The following is a 23494-nucleotide window of genomic DNA, read 5'->3' on the forward strand; positions in this document are numbered from 1 at the left end:
ACGAAGCTGAATTAGGCTGCTAAAACATGTGGAAAACCTGAGATAAAAGGTGCTGCAGAAAGATAAAGTAGTATCACACACATAGATAATATATAACTACATTTCTTGATACTTACATTCTTGTATTGCTAGTTTTGTTTACTATGACAGACTTCCCACTCTGATCAACATTGTGGTCTAATCCAAAGTAAGCAGCGACTCTGTGTAATAGCATCCTATGGTAAGATGTCATTGGGGGGAATTTTTTACGTGGAGACCTAAAAGTAGAAGAAAAACTAACTTAGTAAATCTTGAAGAACTGTGATGACAATTTATTTTCTTGTTAAAGGTTAGGACTTACTCATTATTACCAATGAAATCTAAAATTTCTTGTTCCAATTTCAACAGCATCATTCTGTCCCTGAAACAAAATATGAAAACTCTTATATGTAAAATTTAACACTGACCTAATCATATCATAAATGTTGAAATTACAGGGCTACTTTTTTTTGGGGGGGGGGGGGTAAAACCTGTATATTGAAGAACATCACAAGCTTGATGCTAGAATGTTTACATGCTTTCCAAAAAAAAGTAATATTTTAAAAGAAAGATGACTTTAAAATTTTATGGAAAATTTCACACATACACAAATGTAGAGAGAATATCATCCAATTTCAACAATTATCATCATGTGGCCATTCTTAAAACAGATATATCTTGATCTGCTAAATATTATTATAGTAGATTCTGTTCTGCAAATGTATGGATTATAACAGCATGTTAGTCCTTCCTTACTCAATAAAGCTAAGAGGTAGCAGGAAAACAGACATCTTTAGTTAGGCTCATGACTTTGTTATCATCCTGAACTCCATAGAAACAGTACTCTAAAGAACATGCAATGCCAGTTAACAACAGGAATACTCCTATGGGAATCCAATGCTAGTCTATAAATGGAACTAGAGCAGAGAAGTATGAACTATATTACTAACTCTAATTCAGAAGGAGAGGACTTTTCAAATCATTCTGAAAATCACTATTATATATTTTTAAGACTGGGAATTGTTCCCACAAAAAATCAAAATGAACCAAAGACCTCCAACATGTAAAATAAATAAGGACGCTAGGGAACACCTGCATGTGCTCCTTTAGACCACTAGGGTCCTATTTAGCACACTTACAAAATAAGTTACTGGTACCACTCCCCAAAGGACCCCCTTGCTCACACACCAAGAACATGGCTCAAGAGAGTATTCCTGTGCTCACTGTAAATGTCATGCACATGTGGGAAAAACAAAACAAAACAGAAACAAAAAAAAAACCCTCAAAGAACCTTAAAGCTAGAAGTAGCTTTACAGATCATTCAGTTCTGTTCCTAAAATTTTATAGATCAAGAAAACTAGGCCAAGAGGTTAATGTTTCCCTCCCAAATAAACACTATATAGTAGGATCCCTCTCAAATTTTAAAAGGAAACAGTGTCCCCTGCTTAAGTTGCCCGAAAGTCTATACATCAGCTCTGAGTTTGATCTTCTCTCTATATTGTGGAAGAAGTCTTATACAACTGAGTAATATTAACCATACATATTTTTATATCAGTTGAAAAAAATCAAGAGAATAACATGCCTATGTGGTGATTTCAAACCCAAAGCTGAAAACAGGATTACATTTTAACTCAAATTCTAGCAACATTCAATTTTGCCCCTAAACCTGTTTCTCCTTTAGTATTCTGCATTATCAGCAAGTGGCACTACCTTTCACTTGGCATATTGTACCAGAAGCATTTTTGGCCCATTACTGTGCTTTTTAAAATCCTCCTATGCAGTTAATTACTATTGCAAAATTTATCTATCTTCAATCTATTTTTCTTCTATTTCTACTGCCACTACCCTGGATCCAAGCAATCAAGATCTCTGACTTGACTACTGTAATAGTAGTGTATTATCTCTGTATCTTCCCTTGTTCCCTCCTAATCTGTTATACCTGGAGCATCCATAACAATCTTTTAGAAATACACATGTGAGCGAGCACATGTCATGGCCTTGGTTAAATATTTATCACAGGTTTCTCACTGCTCATAGGTTATAATTGAACACCCGTAATGTGGCCTACAAGGTGGGCATGATCTGGTCTTCACCTACCTCTTTAGCTTCTTTTCCTGCCCCTTACTCACAAAACTCTTATCATTTTGGCTTATCCCTGTAATTGCCAAGCTGGTTCCTTGAACAGGCTGTTTCCTTTGCCTAGGACAGCTTCTTATATTCTTTCTTAGAACCTGTTTCTTTCATACCTTTAATAGCGTTTATCACAATTACCATTATATAGTTATTTGGACTATAGAGAGGAGCTCAACAAACGTATTTGCGTGGAATAAATTAATCAGGTTATTTCATCCATGTCTTTTAATATTTTTCTCCTTAAAATTTTGGGGGAGGATGGGAAATTTTTACTTCATAACGTTTTCCCCAAAAAAGGACTTATTTACTTAACTATAAGACCCTCTTTCCTTCTAATTTTTTTGGGGTCAATTTGTCTTGAGATGATATAATTTTCAGTAACTTTCCTAATGTATCTTATATACTGGTTGCAGGGGAAAAAAAGGAATCTGAGGCAGGCAACTTATTCAGCATTCATGAAACAGTGCATTTAAATTCGTTTCCTCTGTTTGAGCACAACAGCAGGCCTAAGATATGTGAAATGTTCTTCAGTGAATGAACTGGCATTGAAAACAAATTTCCGTTGTCTCCATGAAAGTAAACAAAATCTAACGATTTTACTAGCTATTGATACAAATTCAGGTTTTTATTTTTTTTTCCTTTCGCATGTAGATCTATGGATTGCAGAGGATTTTCTATTATTACCTGGGCCACTTATTTAAATAAGTTTCCGTGCTTAGTTTACGAAATTTTCAGTTAGTAAAAAGTAGAACTTGTTAGGAAAATAGTTTTCCTAAGTTCTCAAGATTTACACTTCCTGCCTGTATCATATAGCTATGTATGTATATGATACATGTATGTATGTATACGATACTATGTATGTATATGTATATGATATATCTATAGCTCGGTCCAAGTTTCCAAATTTTCAAATCTGTAATCAAGGTTAGATATTTTGGTAATGGCCATAAGTTAAAAATTAATAATCCTTTATAGAAGCATTACATACATCAAACTAACAGATCCACAAATTCCTTTTCTTAAGGCATAAGGTTTATTAGCGCATGAACCTAAAAGTAGGCACACATTGAACTTATCATATAACCTTTAAAAATAGACCAATAAATGCTGTCTATTTATTAAAGAAATAATAAAAACAAAGATCTCAATCAAATTGACCAATAAACTACTACCTAAAGTGAAAATGAAGGGGCAAGAATCTTTTAGTTACCAGTGTTCTAGTCAATATACCAGAACTGACTTCAGAGAAAGTGTGTGCAGCTGGTATACAAGTGGCAAATAAAAAAGAAGGAAACAACAATGCTTCCATCTGACCAGCCCCTTCCCAATGTTCCACATGACCTGGGTCAAATATCTGCAACAGGCAAGAAATAAGATGATTTAAACATTACCTCCAGTAAAAGTAATTTTAGAAAATATTTCAAACACAGAACAATTGTATGATATTCCCCAGAACAATACAGTTTACTTTTACAATATCCATTCTCAGGATTTATCCATGGGGCTGCTCCCCTCCATTAGCGATGTAATATAGTTGCCTATATTGTCCATGTTTCTTTAGTACACTGTGGAATTTACACAAAATGGGTATAAAATCAATACAAAAACAGGTATAAAAACCATGTGAGTGAGTGTAATCTCTATCTTGGACAACTTCAGGTTCCCGGGTTCTAATCTAGTAATGACTAGTTATTATAGTTTCCGATAATATTTCTTGAAACAGGAATTCCAGATAAACTGTTAAATTTAACACCTGAGGTTAAGTTTATTCATTGGGATGAGAACAAGATAAAAGATTAATGATCTGAAGAAAAAATTTGAAATAAAACGTTAGCTAAATTTTAGTATCACTAAAAGTAAATCTGCTTAACATTTAGAAGAAATCTCTGAGCAACATTCCATCTTGAAAGCGCTAATGGAAATTTGTCACTTATTACTAATTTTGTGCCACGTATATCTGGCAATTAATTGTGTGTTTCATTGAGAGAACACTGAGCCATCAATTAGGCAAATTTTGTTTCTCACAAAATTTAACATTACCTACAACTTTCTAATCCACACTGACATTAGTAATAACTTATTCATTAGCCATTACATGAATGATTCACCTATATATTTATTCAAATAAAAATGCATACACAGAAGGATTAAAGTTGTAATACATGCTACACAACATGGATGAACCTTGAAAATATTATGCTAAGTGAATGAAGCCAATCACAAAAGACCACCATACATATGATTTCATTCACATGAGATATCCAAAACAAGGAAATCTGTAGAGACAAACTAGATTAGGGTTCAGGGCATAGAGAGGTGATAGTAAAAGGGTTCAGGGTTTCCTTCTGGGGTGATGAAAAAGTTCTAAAATTGATTGTTGTGATGGTTGTACGTATCTGTGAATATACTAAAAACCATTAAATTGTACACTTTAAAAACACATATGCAGATAACTTTAAAACTTTTTCATTTGTAGAGGAAAACAAGAGAATTGCACAAAAGAAAAATATTTTGGAATGTATTAATATAGATTTCTATATTTGTCCTTATCGATGCCTCTCCTACAGGTTCAGAAGAAAGAAAAATTCTGCCTGTTTAAGATCCCATCTTGTTTTACACAAACTAGCTATGTATTTTCTACGTTACTCCTATTCCTTAATCTATTGAGTTCTAGTTTCCACCATCCTACCGCAAATGAAATGGCTTGTTAAAACAGCCAACAACTTCCTAGTTCCTCAATCTAATGGATTGTTTCGTTTTACCTTTCATGATACTGTTGCCGATTGGCTGACTTCTAAGACAAGCGTTCTCATGATTCTTTTGCCATCTTTAACACCCATGGTCTCTTCCTTCACATCCACCCTTAACACGTTGTCTTTCCACAGAATTTCGTCCTTGTCATTTATTGCATCTCCCCGGGCAAACTCATACAAAGCCAGAGTCACCTCTACTGAAGACTGACGGCTGCTGGTAAGAGCAGCCAGCCTCATCTACCTGAAAACCAGAGCCTTTTAACTGCCGACACACTTCATCTCACTGTGGCTTTCCATCAGGCACCTCAAACTATACTCATTTATAACAGAACATGCCTTACTCCATTCAGGCTTGCCCTTATTTACTTCCCCTGTTAATGGGACTAGCTGTCAGTCCAGCCAGAAATCTAGCAGCTGTTCTGTTCTCCTCCAACATGCCACTACTCTTCCATATCCAAATAATTACCAAGTCCTGCCACGGTATTTCTTTGATGTCTTTCGAATGTGTCCTTTCCTCTCTATTCTTCTCTGTGTTCGCCAACCCACAGTCCTTGCTTATGAACTTGGCCCCTCACTGACAAAGTAATCTTTCTAAAACACAAATCTCATTATAGCATCACCCTTTTGAAAATTCTGTCATGACTCCTCCACGAAGCATGCCATACTCAGTATTTCTCAAATGATGAACTACTGGCATCTCAAGTAAGACTATTTTTCGTCGATCACTGCATCCCTAGCTTACCAGTAGCACTCCTTACTCACTCACCACCCCAGTGTGTTGGTACTATCCTAGGTTGAGGACAACTGCATAATCTGCCTTCATTCCTCAACAACGCCCTCCGCCTCATTTCCTAGAATCACTTGCCACATGCCTCCCTGCTAGAGCCAGAGTGTACAATCTCGTCTTTGCTTGGATATGCCACCTCTCTCTCGTACGACCGTGCCCTGGCGATGCTCTTGTCTCCCTTGTGCTGCTCATTTTCCAGTTTAAAGCACTCTGAATTCAAGACTCAGCTCAGGCATTATCTTTTCAGTGAAGCCTTACCATATCCTTTCAGAGGCTGGGATCCCCTCCCTGTGTTTTTAAAGCACCCTGACAAACTTCTTTTACAACATCTACTCTATTTTAATTACATATCGTGGGTTTTTTTCCTAGCACACAGACAGTGAATATTTTAGGGTCAGAGATTATATTTTGTTCATCTTTATACCTACAATGTTTAGCACAATGCTTAGCACATGATATATACCCAACAAATGCCTGTTCAATGGACTAATGAATTCATCTTTCAGTTGGGACCACTGAGGAATAAGTTTGCAGAGTTGACTGACTTCTTCCTCACCTCACACTTACACACCTTCAGCCCATACTACAAGGAGACCACTTTTCATTTTGGTGGGTCTCCTTTTGGGGTTTATGTTAAACGTAAAATAGGAAATCAAGATGGTACTGAAACAATAAATCCTGAATGAAATTAAAGGTGTATCTTGAAGCAGGACATGAGATAAGGCTCAGTGATACTAAAGAGAGTTGTTTGTTTTCTTTCATGTGCACCTACCCAATGAACTGAAGATTTCACAAATTTTTACCACTCTGGGAAGCTAACATCTGGAGGAGGGGTTCTTAACCTTCAAGTCTTCTACCCCATGAACATGTTGGTCAGATATGTTGTGGATAAACCTGTCTGCGGGGAGACTGCCTCACTGGGGTCAATGACCTGCCAAAAAGCTAAATCTATTTATCTAGTACCTTGGCAAAACAAAAGATTTTGCCAACAAAAGATTTCACAATTAGTTAAAGTTGTGACTCAAATAAGCACCTTAAAAATCTTTGGGTTGGAGGTTTATAAACTAAGCAAGAAGAAACAAAAATTCTGCATTCAATTAAGTCCAAAAACTTGTCATAAGTGAATAGACTAAGTTACCTGGTTGAGTGCTTTATCATGAGGTATATTTCTCTCTCTCTTATTTCATGATTAATGATAACTCTTCATCTCAATTAAGAGTCAAAATAGCTTGGTGATTCTGTATTTCCCCAAATTCCTACAGAGTATGAATTATCTTTATATCATGGTGATATACATAATGCAAAAAGATATTTATACATGTGCATATAGAGGCCAACAACATCTTAGCCCTAAGAAACTAAAATGTTTCTGGTGTACTTTAAATATTTTAATCTTATTCTAACTCAGTAATGAAAACATATATAACAAAATTATGGTACTCTAGAAGCAATGTAAACCTTATAAATTTAATTTTTACCTGGGATTGTTTTTTAATGTATTTACTAAAAATTCATGTAGATCTATGCCAGTTGAATCAGTGTATTCTTGACTGGAATCTAAAAAACAACAACACAAAAACCCAGTATAAAGTTGTTTGAAACAAATCCCTTTCCCTTTACACATGATGTATATTAAAATAAAATGAGATGCCCCACATTGAAAAAAAACTGACAAAGTAGGAAAATGGAATTTATGATGAATTCAGATGACCACAATTTTGCTACTCCCATATAACGAGCGTGACATGGATTTACGTAACTGTATGTCTATGTACATTCTTAAAAAAATTTATCTCTCAAATGTGCCAGTTTAATTTGTTCTGAATTCTTAAAGATCCTTTTATATACTCACCACAATCCTCATATTCAAAAATGTCTCAAGCAAAAAATCAGAATGATTTAGACAATTAACTACATTTGAAGCAAATTGAGTCTGCTTAGTTCAGTTACAAATATAAGTGCAGGCAATAATTTGCAGATAGGCAGGAACTGTAGCTCTGAAAGACTATTCAATTAGATTTGATCGGGTCTATCACAAAAAGCTCGCTTTCAAAATGTTTCTTTACAAACATTCATGTTTATTTCTTCGCCTTAAATGTAATATCCCTATGCTGTTTATAAAACTGGTCAACATAACTGGGTCTATAAATTAAAAAAGCATTTTTATAGACTTGTAATGATATATGATGAAGTCCCTTAAAATTTATTATAAAAGATAAACATTCTGGGTTTCCAAGAATATTCTTACTGGATACTGAACATTTTGGCATCAGCTCTCTGTATCATAAGGAATTAAAAAAAAAAAAATTTTTAGTGGAATCAGTATTCAAGTTATAGTGATTCCATTATTTCAATACAAGAGACAGACCAATAAGTGATCATGACAGTTACCTTCCTTGGTGACGTCTGCATGTGTTGCAGTTTTTGGGCTAAAGCATCTTACTGATGTTCAGAACTGTCTTATGCCATTTTGCCCAGAACACTATCATCCCTTCGGTCTGTTTGAGATCATTTTTAATAGAAATACACTATGTAAAATTATTCAAGGGGTAAAGGATGGAATTATTGACAGTAAAACTCAAATTTCGTCTAAAAAACACAGAAATAAATTGCAAACCTCTTGATAACATTTTTCTGGGCAACTTATCACTGGCTTTTTCTTTTTCTGCTTCATCTTTTGAGGGCTTCTCCTCTTTTTCAAATGATTGTGTTAACTGGATCTGAATTTTCTCCTGTTGGAAGGTAAAAGCAGTTATTAAGTGAAAATATAAAGTGATTCAGTTAATACTTCACATTTGTATTTTTTTGAGTAATACAAACTTGTATGGAGAAAAAGATTTTTATTTTATCCAATTAGATTCTTCAAACTAGAATGCAACTTAAAATATTTTTACCGTTTTAATCAACTCTTGATAAAAAATGTTAAAATTAAGGCTTTGAGTTGAATTTATCAATTGAAACATATCCTGAAAGTTATCTTAGAGAAAATAAATGTTTTTTTAAGAATAGTTTAAATGAATCTACTTGTAAAACCCTTGGAGGATCAGAACAAAGGTCTTTTTAACCTATTTTGTTTTGCAATGGAGATGCCACGGTCAAGCAAAAGTATGATAATTATCATCAATCATGACAATAGGAACATATGAGAGTCAGGTCAACACTTATCAAAAAATACTTTGAGTGTCCATTATAAATTCATATTTCTTCATTTTCTTTTCATATAAAACTGTAAATAAAAACTTTCCAAAACCAAATCCCCGACTTCGGTTATTTCCTATTTGAGCCTAGTATCACTGTTCCTCCGTCAATCACCACAAAGTTGTTTCAGAAAGATTTCAAACAAAAATTGTTTTCCTTAGTGATATATAATATTTACTTGTAAAGTAACCATATTCTCTAAGACTGAAAAGGAGAACTATGTCTACATTTTATTTTTGAAACAATGTCATTATATGCAATTTCAGAGCCCAAAGGAATTACTGGAAATTAATTCATACAGCTCAAATAGATAAAAATCACATAGCTCTGTTTATTCAGGCAAACTTATAAAGAAAGGCAGACTAAATTCCAGACCATTTCTACTAAAGATAAAGGTACAGCCTATTTGCAGGCTAAATTACTGTATACAGTTGTTCTTTAGAGATGAAAAATATTAATCAATTACTTCGCTTTTCTAGGTGAGGGTTGGTGGTGACGGTAGGCGCAATAAGTCAATATCGAAGAAGATATAAATTTCAGGATTCGTAAACTTGCAGCCACCAGGATTTCTATTACACATTTTCTCCCCACATAATTTTTTTCAAAATAGTATTTGGCAGAAGAATTTCAGATCAAATATATACATATTTTTTCCTATGGGGTTGCTGACTGCTTTTTTCATCTTTTTTCAACTCTGCTTCCCATTCCATCCCAGTTCAAAGTTGTGCTCAGGATATAGGACAAAAGCTATGCACTGGCAATTTCCACTAAAATGATGAACACCTGCTTTAAGTCCTCCTTTGTCTTGTTTACCAAACCTCATATGTTAATCAACGTCATACGTTCATCAACCAGTCATTTTTCTCATTATGACTCATTTTCTAATCCACTTTCCTCATTCTTTTTTAACTGTAAAACAGATATTTAAAAATGAATCCCAGAACTATGTTTCAGAAGTAGAATATTTAGAAGTTCTCCTGACTTACAGCTTCTATTCCTGTTACTCAAGGATAATCTATAAAATCCTGGTTGGAAGAAAAGATTTCAAATTTAGAACTTCACTAAAAGGCACTTATAATGACTATCAGATTTCATTTCTAAATTCTCTTTCTAAAGTCACATATTTTAATTACAGATATTAAACTATTTTATCAAGATGAACTGTATTTAAAAATCCAGTATGCATAATGTACTGAGGCTTGTCTTCAGATGGTACTGAGCCCTTGTTTTCAGTAGCAAATAAGCAAGACATATTTTAAATGCCTAAGTCCTTATACAGGAACTCTCCTGACTATAAATAACTCAAATGAGAGCAGTATCTCCATAGGTAGCTGTAATTCCTTTACTCTTCACTCTGTAATTGACATCATTTATTGAGGTCACTTCCCTCTCATTAGCTCTCATCAGACACAAATGACATCTCTCTTTTAATTGCCTCTCAACCTTTCGAACAGTGAGTTTTATTCCAGATTAATTCCTCAAAAATCACATCCTGAAGCAAGCATTATTAGTTGGAAAGTATCTCTGCCGTCAAGGATTAGATACCAGTACATTTTACAAGAAATAACTTATTTTCCAATTCCCATTCAGGTGCAATTTAGTTAACTCAAGACTGGGAAAAAGACTTTCTATTAAAAAGAATATCTTTTGTTCAGAGAGGGTAATAATAGGTTATTATCCTAAAAGAAAAAGTTAAGTGTATCCAAGAGAAATTGAGAAAGACTATATTACGTGGAATAACTGAACTCTGGCATAACCACCTTATTCATTATCCAAATGCTGTAACTCAGCTGTTTTGAACAATATATACATTAAAATACAACATATACTCCTTATATTAATTTTTTCTCATAAATTTTCACTAGACAAATTTATGAAGTACTATAAGAACCCTCCCCCCCCTTCTGCCTCCCACAATAATTTTTCAGATAGGTGAAATGTACCAAATAAAACCAAAGATCATGTTTGTTACAGTTGTTCTCAAAAAAGGCACCTTTTCTGGCCTAACAGTCTTATGAATGCCTGACCCTTCTCATTTCCTCTATCTCCTTGGACTAATTATTCCATGAGGCTAAGATGGTGTAACATTTTGGTCAACAAAACGAAGAAAGTAATTTTCAAGAAACGTTACATTGCCAACTGCTCCACCCTGAACAGGTGCATTCTTTACTCTGAATGTACAAAAGAAGTTTTAAAAATCAAAAGTAAATTTTGAACCCTACGTTGCTTGACACTTGAACAAACTTCAAAGGAAACTGATATTAAGTGTTTTTCATTGAAAATAAATAATCTATCAAAAAACCGTCCTTTTCTTATAATTCAAAGACAGAGTTGTAGTGCTTTTAAAAACAGAACTCATTCTAAATATGTGACAACTATCTTCAGTATCTACAGTAGGCTTTTGACGTCATCAACTTCTAAATCAAGGCAAAGCATAACAGTCTTTGCTTGAATTGACAAACGTACAATTAGCATAAAAAAAAAAAAAAGACATACAACCTGTCATGGCTTTTTTTCTCTTTTCCTTTATTCAGTCATGTGTCTTAACCACAAAATTGCCTCAATTCTTTGGAAACTAATTGTTGGAATACAGAGGGATTTTAGGTTATTCAAACTCTTAAAAAGTAGAACAAGCCACAAACAGCCCAAGTTATCACATTGATAAACACTGGTAGAGGGTCCAAAAATAATGATATGTAAATGTCCAAATGTAACATAAGACAAAGATCAATCCATAACTGAAATTAACAGAAAAGTAAAGTCATAGCATTAAAAAGAATATAAAAAGCAAAAAACCAAACTATTTGCTTGAGCCTTGTTAGTTCTATACTTTGCAAACATAGACAGAAGAGGAATTAGAAATATTAGACAACTATTAGAGCCACGCTAATATGAAAACTGACTTCACCACGCATTCATGTTAAGTAAAACGATATGTAAGCAGAAGTCTCAGGTAGTCTCCTCTTCACACTCGAGGTGTTTGACAAATTTCTAAAAGCCAAAATCAAATTTGGGCAAATTCAAGGGCAAATTTCATCACAGTCACATTAACTGGAAGTACTACTTTAATATAACTTTTCCATACAACTTATAATTCCCTTAAAGCCATATTCTCAGTTAATTATATGATCTCTAAGTTTTTCCAGCGAGAAATCATTGCACTAAGCCTTGGACATAGTAGTTTCACTTAGCAAAAACATATATAACACACGTACATGCACATACAAATTTTATTTAACATTATGAAAAATCTTCTCCAGGAAGCAGGTTTTTCCATATCTTTAAGTAATTAATTAATTTTTTCTTTTCTTTTTTTTTTTGCTTATTGTTTTTGTTTTTTTTACCTGGTTCTCCTGTGATATCTCTGCTGTAGGGGGTGGTGGAGATTCTTCACACACTGCAAGGCTCCGAACTAGCTTTAACTTTGAGCTTGACTAAAGAAAAGTATTTAAAATTAACACTACATTCCATAAATCTAGGGCATATCCAAAAGCCCCCTAGAGTTTCTTAAGTTTCTTTATAATAGTTTCTGCCATGTACAGACGTAGGTGAAATGTGCAAGTTAAATATATCATTAAATACCATTAAAACCTTTTGTTACGAGGGAAAACAATAACTGCAGTTTTGAAAATAATAGCAATAGCAAGAATGGGAATAACTCCAATCTCAAAACCCAAAGAATGATGAGAAAGCCATTTTCTCTACAGATGAAGAACCATTAAAGATATAAAAGCAGTGCACAAAAGCGACTAGGCAAGACAAAAACCCCAAATAAAACAAAATAAGCTTTCTGCCCCAAAGAAAATATGACAAAACTAAACTGAATGCAGTGCTCTATGAAAACAAAGATTCATCAAGCATGAAGGAAGGCCCTTGGCATGCCAGCACAAAATATTTACTATACCTTAGACCTTTTTCCTGTCTGTCCAAATGACTGCAGTGGCCGCTGAATACACAAGAAAGATTTGTATTAAATTTCATACTGAAACAGAAAGATTGCTTCTTAGTTCATAATCCTAAATCACAGAGAAACTAACTGCACAAAGAATGGAAAACGAGGAAACCAAAGTTGGTTTCAAGTAAAGAAGTATTGATTCCTCCCAAAAGCACACTTGCAGAAGATTCTCTAAAATCCTTCTGTGGGTTGGCATGTTCTTTAAGTGAGCAAATAGCCACAATTTCTGTGTTAATTGAGCTAAATTGAATTTATAAGGTAACTTCTTAGACAGTAGCAAAATAAAATATACTTCTTTGGTATTCTATAACATATTTAGGGGGAAAAAAAAAACCCCACAAAAGTCCTGAGGAATTTTAAGTAGCTGTGCTCAGCAAAGTTCCAAACTTATTAAGGAGAATGTTTCAAATGCCCATTGAGTCAGAGTACAACCACCTCTCTTCTGAGCCTTTTCAGCACTGTACTTCATAGTACACCCCCAGTTTACTAGCGCAGAATCCTACTTGCCTAATCTAGGGTAAGGCAATGAAGCAGAAATGAAGAAAAGTGGGCAAGGTTCTAATATGTATGTTCAGCTTGACCACCAGATCATCAATCACGTGAATGGGGAACCCACTGGGGTGAGTAGCTCTACTCTGTGATACCAGGCTTTGGCTTGGGAAAGCAGCTGAAGTCCCTGTGAACCAAAGCCAGATAGGTTTTCTTTCCTTCCACTTCCTTCTAATCTACCTGTATAACACCAACCCCAAACAGTACAAGGTCCAGGTATCTATCATTTATACTCAACGCCAGGGAGCCAGTTTGGTATCAAACATAAAACAAAGTCCTTAATACCTAGATTAGTACGCTTCACATATGAAAAAAAGCCACCATTTCATTCTAACATCCGAAAAAGCCTTCCCTGTAGACCAACAGAAGTGAGAATCTACGGTACCAGGGTGTTCTGTCTCCCATTTTGAGGCCAAAGTTCTTGAGATAAGAAGCCCTATATTCTTGGTATTTTTGACCCTGGATTATCCAACATTAAAAATCAGCAGTAACAACAACAAAATGAAAATAGAAAAAAAAAAGAAAAATGATCCTCTGTTTCTTACAGAGAAGAAAATGGTACAGATGCATGCACAAATGCACACAGCATTACTGCCTAAGAGAGCTTTTACATGTTGGTCCTGTCTTCTCTATTTACTCACTTTTTTAATTTATTCAAGAGGATTTCTGTTACTCGCAACTAAAAATAGAATTAAAAGAAGTTATGTTACATAGAGTAAGGGTTTACAAGAAAAAAAAAATCAGAGAAAAATCAATAGATGAATACGAGCAAAATGCACATGACTAAATGAGTTCTAAGGCAGCAGAAAACAATTTACAATTTACTCCAGTCCTCTGCTTTAATCCCTTATAATTCTACGTATCAAGGGCACAGCACTTTCTCTTAAAAGTTTTTTTAAAAATAAGAGAGATGATTAACTGGCAAGTAAAAGCTGCATTCACATGTAGGACTGGATTTAAATTTCTGGCTTTGCTTCTTACAAATAGGTGACCCTGGTCAAGCTACGTTTACCGGTATAAAAGTTAATATTGTTTGTATGAATACAAACAATATTAATTAATATTGTTTGTATTAATTAATTAATATTAATTAATATTGTTTGTATTAATTCTCAAGGTTCTTGAAAAGGTTCAGTGAAAGGGTAGATTTAAAAAAAAAAGTGGGGGGTTTTGGGGAGGCTGTATATTATCCCTACAGTAATGGTTTAGAATTTTCAATGACTTATACATGCATTAACCATCTCAGTTTTAATTCATAAGAAGACTTTGATGAAGATTAAAAAAAGAAAAATCAAAAAGGGGTAAAATTATCTCAGTGTGACTTAATATGTTCTAAGTTCCTGCTGTAAGCCAGACTCTGTGCCAGGCAGTAGGCCTTTAAAGATGAATAAGACACAATTGTTGGTCTCAAGAGCCTTATAGTCCAGGATCAGAGTTACTGAATAGTCAAACAGAATCCAGGATCTTTCGAATCTTAGTCCTGTGTACTTTATGTCAAACACCTATAAAAAATCTTGTTGTGAGTCAAATACTACTTGTGTGAGAGAGAATTCTAAAGATGGCCCCCTAACAGTCCCCTCCTCTGGTAATTTAATCGAACTCCAATCTAAAGAATGTTGTGGGCTTGGAAGGAGAAGATGGCGGAAGAGTAGCCGCGGAGATCACCTTCCTCCCCGCAGATACATCAGAAATACATCTACATGTAGAACTGCTCCTATAGAACACCCACTGAACGCTGGCAGACCTCAGACCTCCCAAAAGGCAAGAAACTCCCCACGTACCTGGGTAGGGCAAAAGAAAAAAGAAAAAACAGAGACAAAAGAATAGGGACGGGACGTGCACCACTGGGAGGGAGCTGTGAAGGAGGAAAGGTTTCCACACACTAGGAAACCCCTTCGCGGGCGGAGACTGTGGGTGGCGGAGGGGGGAGCTTCGGAGCCACGGAGGAGGGCGCAGCCACAGGGGTGCGGAGGGCAAAGCGGAGAGATTCCCGCACGGAGGCTCGGCGCCGAGCAGCACTCACCAGCCCGAGAGGCTTGTCTGCTCCCCCGCCGGGGCGGGCGGGGCTGGGAGCTGAGGCTCGGGCTTCGGTCGGATTGCAGGGACAGGACTGGGGTTGGCGGCGTGAACACAGCCTGAAGGGGGCTAGTGCGCCACAGCTAGCTGGGAGGGCGTCTGGGAAAAGGTCTGGAGCTGCCAAAGAGACAAGAGACTTTTTCTTGCCTCTTTGTTTCCCGGTGCACGAGGAGAGGGGATTAAGAGCGCTGCTTAAAGGAGCTCCAGAGACGGGCGCGAGCCACGGCTATCAGCATGGACCCCAGAGACGGGCATGAGACGCTAAGGCTGCTGCTGCAGCCACCAAGAAGCCTGTGTGCGAGCACAGGTCACTATCCACACCTCCGCTCCCGGGAGCCTGTGCAGCCCGCCACTGCCAGGGTCCCGTGATCCAGGGACAACTTCCCCGGGAGAACGCACAGCGCGCATCAGGCTGGTGCAATGTCATGCTGGCCTCTGCCACCGCAGGCTCGCCCCGCATCCGTACCCCTCCCTCCCCCCAGGCCTGAGTGAGCCAGAGCCCCTGAATCAGCTGCTCCTTTAACCCCGTCCTGTCTGAGTGAAGAACAGACACTCTCAGGTGACCTACACGCAGAGCTGGGGCCAAATCCAAAGCTGAACCCCAGGAGCTGTGCGAACAAAGAAGAGAAAGGGAAATCTCTCCCAGCAGCCTCAGAAGCAGCGGATTAAAGCTCCACAATCAACCTGATGTACCCTGCATCTCTGGAATACCTGAATAGACAACGAATCAACCCAAATTGAGGAGGTGGACTGTGGGAGCAAGATATATTATTTTTTCCCCTTTATCTCTTTTTCTGAGTATGTATGTGTATGCTTCTGTGTGAGATTTTGTCTGTATAGCTTTGCTTTCACCATTTGGCCTAGGAGTCTGTCCGTCCATTCTTTTTACTTTAAAAAAGTTTTGCATAATAATTATTTTTTATTTTAATAACTTTTTTATTTTATCTTACTTTATTTTATTTTATCCTCTTTCTTTCTTTCTTTTTTTTCTCCCTTTTATTCTGAGCCGTGTGGATGAAAGGCTCTTGGTGCTCCAGCCAGGAGTCAGTGCTGTGCCTCTGAGGTGGGCGAGCCAACTTCAGGACACTGGTCCACAAGAGACCTCCCAGCTCCACATAATATCAAATGGCGAAAATCTCCCAGAGATCTCCATCTCAACACCAAGACCCAGCTTCACTCAATGACCAGCAAGCTACAGTGTTGGACACCCTATGCCAAAAAACTAGCAGGACAGGAACACAGCACCATCCATTAGCAGAGAGGTTGCCTAAAATCATAATAAGGCCACAGACACCCCAAAACACACCACCAGATGTGGACCTGCCCACCAGAAAGACAAGATCCAGCCTCATACACCAGACCATAGGCACTAGTCCCCTCCACCAGGAAGCCTACACAACCCACTGAACCAACCTTAGCCACTGGGGACAGACACCAAAAGCAACGGGAACTACGAACCTGCAGCCTGCGAAAAGGAGACACCAAACACAGTAAGATAAGCAAAATGGGAAGACAGAAAAACACACAGCAGATGAAGAAGCAAGGTAAAAACCCACCAGACCAAACAAATGAAGAGGAAATAGGCAGTCTACCTGAAGAAGAATTCAGAATAATGATAGTAAAGATGATCCAACATCTTGGAAATAGAATACAGAAAATGCAAGAAACATTTAACAAGGACCTAGAAGAACTAAAGAGGAAACAAGCAATGATGAACAACACAATAAATGAAATTAAAAATACTCTAGAAGGGATCAATAGCAGAATAACTGAGGCAGAAGAATGGATAAGTGACCTGGAAGATAAAATAGTGGAAATAACTACTGCAGAGCAGAATAAAGAAAAAAGAATGAAAAGAACTGAGGACAGTCTCAGAGACCTCTGGGACAACATTAAACACACCAACATTCGAAATATAGGGGTCCCAGAAAAAGAGGAGAAAAAGAAAGGGACTGAGAAAATATTTGAAGAGATTATAGTTGAAAACTTCCCTAATATGGGAAAGGAAATAGTTAATCAAGTCCAGGAAGCACAGAGAGTCCCATACAGGATAAATCCAAGGAGAAACACGCCTAGACACATATTAATCAAACTATCAAAAATTAAATACAAAGAAAACATATTAAAAGCAGCAGGGGAAAAACAACAAATAACACACAAGGGAATCCCCATAAGGTTAACAGCTGATCTTTCAGCAGAAACTCTGCAAGCCAGAAGGGAGTGGCAGGACATATTTAAAGTGATGAAGGAGAAAAACCTACAACCAAGATTACTCTACCCAGCAAGGATCTCATTCAGATTTGATGGAGAAATTAAAACCTTTACAGACAAGCAAAAGCTGAGAGAGTTCAGCACCACCAAATCAGCTTTACAACAAACGCTAAAGGAACTTCTCTAGGCAAGAAACACAAGAGAAGGAAAACACCTACAATAACAAACCCAAAACAATTAAGAAAATGGGAATAGGAACATACATATCAATAACTACCTTAAATGTAAATGGATTAATTGCTCCATCCAAAAGACACAGACTGGCTGAATGGATACAAAAACAAGACCCGTATATATGCTGTCTACAAGAGACCCACTTCAGACCTAGGGACACATACAGACTGAAAGTGAGGGGATGGAAAAAGATATTCCATGCAAATGGAAATCAAAAGAAAGCTGGAGTAGCAATTCTCATATCAGACAAAATAGACTTTAAAATAAAGACTATTACAAGAGACAAAGAAGGACACTATATAATGATCAAGGGATCGATCCAAGAAGAATATATAACAATTGTAAATATTTATGCACCCAACATAGGAGCACATCAATACATAAGGCAAATACTAACAGCCATAAAAGGGGAAATCGACAGTAACACAATTATAGTAGGGGAATTTAACACCCCACTTTCACCAATGGACAGATCATCCAAAATGAAAATAAATAAGGAAACACAAGCTTTAAATGATACATTAAACAAGATGGACTTAATTGATATTTATAGGACATTCCATCCAAAAACAACAGAATACACATTTCTCTCAAGTGCTCATGGAACATTCTCCAGGATAGATCATATCTTGGGTCACAAATCAAGCCTCGGTAAATTTAAGAAAACTGAAATCGTATCAAGTATCTTTTCCGACCACAACGCTATGAGACTAGATATCAATTACAGGAAAAGATCTGTAAAAAATACAAACACATGGGCGCTAAACAATACACTCCTTAATAACCAAGAGATCACTGAAGAAATCAAAGAGGAAATCAAAAAATATCTAGAAACAAATGACAATGAAAACACGACGACCCAAAACCTATGGGATGCAGCAAAAGCAGTTCTAACAGGGAAGTCTATAGCAATACAATCCTACCTTAAGAAACAGGAAACATCTCAAATAAACCTAACCTTGCACCTACAGCAATTAGAGAAAGAAGAACAAAAAAACCCCAAAGTTAGCATAAGGAAAGAAATCACAAAGATCAGATCAGAAATAAATGAAAAAGAAATGAAGGAAACAATAGCAAAGATCAATAAAACTAAAAGCTGTTTCTTTGAGAAGATAAACAAAATTGATAAACCATTAGCCAGACTCATCAAGAAAAAAAGGGAGAAGACTCAAATCAATAGAATTAGGAATGAAAAAGGACAAGTAACAACTGACACTGCAGAAATACAAAGGATCATGAGAGATTACGACAAGCAACTCTATGCCAATAAAATGGACAACCTGGAAGAAATGGACACATTCTTAGAAATGCACAACCTGCCGAGACTGGACCAAGAAGAAACAGAAAATATGAACAGACCAATCACAAGCACTGAAATTGAAACTGTGATTAAAAATCTTCCAACAAACAAAAGCCCAGGACCAGATGGCTTCACAGGCAAATTCTATCAAACATTTAGAGAAGAACTAACACCTATCCTTCTCAAACTCTTCCAAAATATAGCAGAGGGAGGAACACTCCCAAACTCATTCTACGAGGCCACCATCACCCTGATACCAAAACCAGACAAAGATGTCACAAAGAAAGAAAACTACAGGCCAGTATCACTGATGAACATAGATGCAAAAATCCTCAACAAAATATTAGCAAACAGAATCCAACAGCACATTAAAAGGACCATACACCATGATCAAGTGGGGTTTATCCCAGGAATGCACGGATTCTTCAATATATGCAAATCAATCAACGTGATACACCATATTAACAAATTGAAGGAGAAAAACCATATGATCATCTCAATAGATTCAGAGAAAGCTTTCGACAAAATTCAACACCCATTTATGATAAAAACCCTGCAGAAAGTAGGCATAGAGGGAACTTTCCTCAACATAATAAAGGCCATATATGACAAACCCACAGCCAACATCGTCCTCAGTGGTGAAAAACTGAAACCATCTCCGCTAAGATCAGGAACAAGACAAGGTTGCCCACTCTCACCACTGTTTTTCAACATAGTTTTGGAAGTTTTAGCCACAGCAATCAGAGAAGAAAAAGACATAAAAGGAATCCAAATCGGAAAAGAAGAAGTAAAGCTGTCACTGTTTGCAGATGACATGATACTATACATAGAGAATCCTAAAGATGCTCCCAGAAAACTGCTAGAGCTAATCAATGAATTTGGTAAAGTAGCAGGATACAAAATTAATGCACAGAAATCTCTTGCATTCCTATACACTAATGATGAAAAATCTGAAAGTGAAATTAAGAAAACACTCCCATTTACCATTACAACAAAAAGAATAAAATATCTAGGAATAAACCTACCTAAGGAGACAAAAGACCTGTATGCAGAAAACTATAAGACACTGCTGAAAGAAATTAAAGATGATACAAATAGATGGAGAGATATACCATGTTCTTGGATTGGAAGAATCAACACTGTGAAAATGACTCTACCCAAATGCAATGACCCAAAGCAATCTACAGATTCAATGCAATCCCTATCAAACTACCACTGGCATTTTTCACAGAACTAGAACAAAAAATTTCACAATTTGTATGGAAACACAAAAGACCCCGAATAGCTAAAGCAATCTTGAGAACGAAAAATGGAGCTGGAGGAATCAGGCTCCCTGACTTCAGACTATACTACAAAGCTACAGTAATCAAGACAGGATGGTAATGGCACAAAAACCGAAATATAGATCAATGGAACAGGATAGAAAGCCCAGAAATAAACCCACGCACCTATGGTCACCTTATCTTTGATAAAGGAGGCAAGAATATACAGTGGAGAAAAGACACCCTCTTCAATAAGTGGAGCTGGGAAAACTGGACAGGTACATGTAAAAGTATGCAATTAGAACACTCCCTAACACCATACACAAAAATAAACTCAAAATGGATTAAAGACCTAAATGTTAAGCCAGACACTATCAAACTCTTAGAGGAAAACATAGGTAGAACACTCTATGACATCAATCACAGCAAGATCCTTTTTGACCCAGCTCCTAGAGAAATGGAAATAAAAACAAAAATAAACAAATGGGACCTAATGAAACTTAAAAGCTTTTGCACAGCAAAGGAAACCATAAACAAGACCAAAAGACAACCCTCAGAATGGGAGAAAGTATTTGCAAATGAAGCAACTGACAAAGGATTAATCTCCAAAATTTACAAGCAGCTCATGCAGCTCAATAACAAAAAAACAAACAACCCAATCCAAAAACGGGCAGAAGACCTAAACAGACATTTCTCCGAAGAAGATATACAGATTGGCAACAAACACATGAAAGAATGCTCAACATCATTAATCATTAGAGAAATGCAAATCAAAACTACAATGAGAGGGGCTTCCCTGGTGGCGCAGTGGTTGAGAATCTGCCTGCCAGTGCAGGGGACATGGGTTCGAGCCTGGGTCTGGGAGGATCCCACATGCCGCGGAGCAACTGGGCCCGTGAGCCAGAATTACTGAGCCTGCGCGTCTGGAGCCTGTGCTCCGCAACAAGAGAGGCCGCGATAGTGAGAGGCCCGCGTACTGCAATGAAGAGTGGCCCCTGCTTGCCACAACTAGAGAAAGCCATCGCACAGAAACGAAGACCCAACACAGCCATAAAAATAAATAAAAATAAATAAATTTAAAAAAAAAACAACTACAATGAGATATCATCTCACACCAGTCAGAATGGCCATCATCAAAAAATCTAGAAACAATAAATGCTGGAGAGGGTGTGGAGAAAAGGGAACACTCTTGCACTGTTGGTGGGAATGTAAATTGATACAGCCACTATGGAGAACAGTATGGAGGTCCCTTAAAAAACTAAAAATAGAACTACCATACGACCCGGCAATCCCACTACTGGGCATATACCCTGAGAAAACCATAATTCAAAAAGAGTCATGTACCAAAATGTTCTTTGCAGCTCTATTTACAACAGCCAGGACATGGAAGCAACTTAAGTGTCCATGAACTGATGAATGGATAAAGATGTAGCACATATATACAATGGAATATTACTCAGCCATAAAAAGAAATGAAATTGAGTTTGTTGTATTGAGGTGGATGGATCTAGGGTATGTCATACAGAGTGAAGTAAGTCAGAAAGAGAAAAACAAATACAGTATGCTAACACATATATACGGAATCTAAGAAAAAAAAAAAAGGTCATGAAGAACCTAGGGGTAAGATGAGAATAAAGACACAGACCTACTAGAGAATGGACTTGAGGATATGGGGAGGGGGAAGGGTAAGCTGTGACAAAGTGAGAGAGTGTCACGGACATATATACACTACCAAACGTAAAACAGATGGCTAGTGGGAAGCAGCAGCATAGCCCAGGGAGATCAGGTCGGTGGTTTGTGACCGCCTAGAGGGGTGGGAGGGAGGGAGATGCAAGAGGGAAGAGATATGGGAACATATGTATATGTATAACTGATTTACTTTGTTATAAAGCAGAAACTAACACACCATTGTAAAGCAATTATACTCCAATAAAGATGTTAAAAAATTTTTTTAATAAACAAATAAATTAAAAAAAAAAAAAAAAGAATGTTGTGAAGGGATTCCGAAGATGTATTTCAAGTCCCAAATCAGTTGATCTTAACATACAGATAATTCAGCTGGGTCTGACCCAATCAAGTGAGCCCTTATAAAAGCTGAGAGCATTCTTCTGTTGGGAGTGGGGCGGCAGATCAGATTCAAAGGCTGAGAAGGACCTGACACTGCACAGCTGGCTTTGAAGATGGAGGGGACAGACGAAGAGGCCTACAGGCAGCCTCCAGGGGCTCAGAGAGGCCCTTGGCCGACAGTCAGCCAGGAAACATGGACCTCAGACCTCCAGCTGCAAAACACTGAGGTGCCGCTGTTGTCGGAATGAGCGTGAAGACAAATTCTTCCCCAGAGTCTTCAGATAAGGGCCCAGCCTGGCCAACCCCTTGGATTTCAGCCTTGAGAAACCCTAAACAGAACTCAGCTGAGCTCAACCTAACTTCTAATCTACATAACAGTAAGCTGATAACTGGGCATTGTTTTAAGCCTCTAAGTTTGTGGTAATATGTGATGCAGCAACAGAAAACGAATACACTGCTACATAAGTAAACTATAAACTGCCAAAGTGGCATTATTCAACAAAAATCACTTATTATTTCATTTCATATAGCAAAGAACCGAAATTACATAATTAATACCAGAAAATCTACCATATACACATGCACACACAGCAACAGAGAAAACAAGTTTGGCATTAAATAAGAATAAATTATTTTTAAAATGAATTTAATTATTTAAAGCATGCCTTTCACTTTTCTAGCCCCATTCTTTTTTCTTTAATTTTTGACCCTGGATTAAGCAGGTTACATATATTTAGATTAAGCAGGTTATATATATGAGTCTCCTTCTCAATTTTTTTTATTGTGGAAAAATACACAGGAAATGTACCATCTTAACCATTCTTAAGTGTGCAGTTCAGTAGTATTAAATACATTCATAATGTTGTGTCACCATCAGCACAATCCATATCCGGAACTCTTTTCATCTCATGAAACTGAAACTCTGTACCCATTAAACATAACTCCCCATCT

At 36.9% G+C, this 23494-nt stretch overlaps 1 protein-coding gene across 10 annotated transcripts in view; it reads right to left on the reverse strand.

The window, feature by feature from the left end:
• R3HDM1 (R3H domain containing 1) overlaps window positions 1-23494 on the reverse strand; it is a 119534-nt gene that overhangs the window by 78294 nt on the left and 17746 nt on the right. For 8 of the 10 annotated variants that reach the window (XM_068545203.1, XM_068545211.1, XM_068545212.1 and 5 more), the window contains exons 3-8: window positions 12794-12835; window positions 12234-12323; window positions 8309-8423; window positions 7170-7248; window positions 341-400; window positions 117-257 (exon numbers count right to left, since the gene is read on the reverse strand). In XM_068545203.1, the coding sequence (XP_068401304.1) occupies window positions 117-257; window positions 341-400; window positions 7170-7248; window positions 8309-8423; window positions 12234-12323; window positions 12794-12835 (527 nt within the window). The remainder of the gene's footprint in view (window positions 1-116; window positions 258-340; window positions 401-7169; window positions 7249-8308; window positions 8424-12233; window positions 12324-12793; window positions 12836-23494) is intronic. The other 2 variants (XM_068545213.1, XM_068545208.1) reach the window with 1 other exon arrangement.

Source organism: Eschrichtius robustus, chromosome 5, assembly GCF_028021215.1.
Source record: "Eschrichtius robustus isolate mEscRob2 chromosome 5, mEscRob2.pri, whole genome shotgun sequence".
NCBI classification, from domain to species: domain Eukaryota; kingdom Metazoa; phylum Chordata; class Mammalia; order Artiodactyla; family Eschrichtiidae; genus Eschrichtius; species Eschrichtius robustus.